The sequence below is a fragment of the Pterocles gutturalis genome, unplaced genomic scaffold, assembly GCF_000699245.1.
Source record: "Pterocles gutturalis isolate BGI_N339 unplaced genomic scaffold, ASM69924v1 scaffold34336, whole genome shotgun sequence".
In the NCBI taxonomy this organism is placed as follows: Eukaryota; Metazoa; Chordata; class Aves; order Pterocliformes; family Pteroclidae; genus Pterocles; species Pterocles gutturalis.
The window spans coordinates 373-2,739 of NW_010104157.1; the positions used below are offsets into that span (position 1 = coordinate 373).

The following is a 2,367-nucleotide window of genomic DNA, read 5'->3' on the forward strand; positions in this document are numbered from 1 at the left end:
CTTTCCCTAAGCCCCCTTTCAGCGCTGCCCCTCCTCGCTGCACACAGTAAGACACAGAGCAGATGATTAACAAGCACCTCACGCGCATGCTGGATTTATCTTTCAGGCGTCGTGCGGTCTGTTAAGGAGACCCTGAGCAGCCAGTTTGTGGAGAACTGCAAGGGCGTCGTTCAGAGGCTGACGCTGCAGGAGCATAAGATGGTCTGGAACCGAACAACCCACCTCTGGTACGCACCCAGCACCCACAAACATCCGGCTTTCAGGCACACTGAAATGTGTGGCCCCAGACCTGGACCTCTCCAGAGAATCCCAGCCAAATAAATTTCTCCCAGGGCAGGTGACGGCTGTCAGTCCCCCCAAAAAAAGCAGATCAGACCATGCGGTGTTTCCCTGAGGGCCTCAGAGAAAGCACTAATGCTCAGTGTTTGGTTTATCCCCTTCTCCTTCCCCAGGAATGACTACGAGAAGATCATCCACCAGCGAACCAACACCACCCCTTTCGACCTGGTCCCTCCGGAGGAAGGCACCGCTGTCACCGTCAGGGTGATGAAGCCGCTGGACGCTGCCGAGCTCAGCCTGGAGACAGTGTACGAGAAATTCCACCCCTCTGTCCAGTCCTTCACCGACGTTATCGGCCACTACATCAGCGGAGAGCGGCCGAAGGGCATTCAGGAGACGGAGCAGATGCTGAGGGTGGGCACGGCGCTGACGGGAGTGGGCGAGCTGGTCCTGGATAATGCCACCATCAAACTGCAGCCCCCCAAGCAGGGCATGCCCTACTACCTGAGCAGCGGGGATTTCGACTCCTTGCTGCAGAAACAAGAATCGAACGTCCGCTTTTGGAAAATCCTCACAGTCATTTTCGGGTTTGCCACTTGCGCCATCCTCTTCTTCATCCTACGGAAGCAATACCGGCATCACCGGGAGCGGCGGCACCTCAAACAAATGCAGGATGAATTCCGGCAGGCCCAGGAGCGCCTGATGCGCGAAATGAACGCGGAGGGCGGAGAGACGCTCAAAAACGCTTGTGTCATCTGCTTGAGCAACACCAAATCCTGCGTCTTCCTGGAATGTGGGCACGTTTGCTCGTGTCATGAGTGCTACCGAGCTCTCCCCGAACCCAAAAAGTGCCCCATCTGCCGGCAGGGCATCTCCAGAGTGGTTCCCTTGTACAACAGTTAAATTTTTGTGGCCTGGGGAGGAGCTTTTGGCATTAAAGCTGCCTCTCACGAAGGGATTTTCTTGCCTGGCTGCTTGAGTGGTTGATTTTGGGGAAGGGGAGGGAGCTTGAGTGAGCAGGGTGCTTCGATGGGCGCAGAGCCGGGTCTGAAAAGGTGACGGTCCGGCTGATCCGGGCTCGCATCACACTCCGGAGGTTTTCAGGAGACAACGAGTCCTCACAAAGGACGCAGGAGATGCGGTTTCAACCATTTTGTTTATCAAGAGTCAGACTCTTGGGGTTTGCATCATGGTTTATGAAATACCCGGTGTTCTCGGAGGCTGCAGAATTCGGGTGACACTGCCACCTAGCTCAGGGACCGAGGGAGCAGGGTGGGCTTTCAGAGAGCTCGTGTGGGGGCTTGTGAGAACATTGTGTGAACATTTTGCGATCATCCATGAAATCAGTCTGTGATGGTATCGTGCCAGGACGCGAGAGCGGCGAGGTGACAGCGCTGTGGCTGGTTTGTGCGCTTGGCTTGAGCTGGGATAGAAAATGGGATGTGAAATAATAAAATAGGATGAAAAGTGGGTTTGTCTCGCCTTGTTACGGGACCCTGACGGGGTGATGATGGGATCTGCTGCCCTTCTGCGCTCCCTGCGTCGGTAAAGGGTGATGGGAGGGTGGGGTGAGAGGGGTGGGATCGAGTACCCCTGCACTAAATCCAACACCAGTCACGACAGACAGCCCATCCCCTTGTCCGTAATGGAAGCGGGACCAAAACCTACTGTCTCTCACACAGAAAAGGAAAATTCCCCACTGCCCCATTTTGCCGTAAATCACGTCCGGTAACAGCATCTGAGAGAATTAACGACGCTTCAATTAACGTGCGCTGGGGAGGGCACAGAGTTCCTAATTAGAGAAACACGGGGGCGGGGTGGGGGACCCCCGGTTTCAGGAGCCTGAAGTAGGAACAGTCAAACACCTTGGGGCTGAAGCATCCCTTGGGATTTGGGGGAAGACCCCAGGCCCCTTCTGATGTCCCCGAGGACATGAAATTCCAAGAAAAACAGTGAATTTAACCAGGAAAGGAGTTGTTTCCTCGTTAAACATTAACGAGAGCGGCCAGGCAGCGTCCAAAGGCTGCTGGGGTTGGGTGGCACGAAACCAAATTTCCTCGCTGGCTGGAGGAGCGGGACCTTGGACAA

The 2,367-nt window shown here is 55.3% G+C and overlaps 1 protein-coding gene across 1 annotated transcript; it reads left to right on the forward strand.

The window, feature by feature from the left end:
- Nucleotides 1-106: 106 nt before the first annotated feature.
- Nucleotides 107-1,182, forward strand: MUL1 (mitochondrial E3 ubiquitin protein ligase 1; the record flags this gene model as incomplete). Its single annotated transcript, XM_010086975.1, has 2 exons — nt 107-227; nt 453-1,182. Coding segments are annotated over 2 exons (851 nt in total), but the record flags the coding sequence as incomplete, so codon positions are not given.
- Between the last annotated feature and the right edge of the window lie 1,185 nt (nt 1,183-2,367).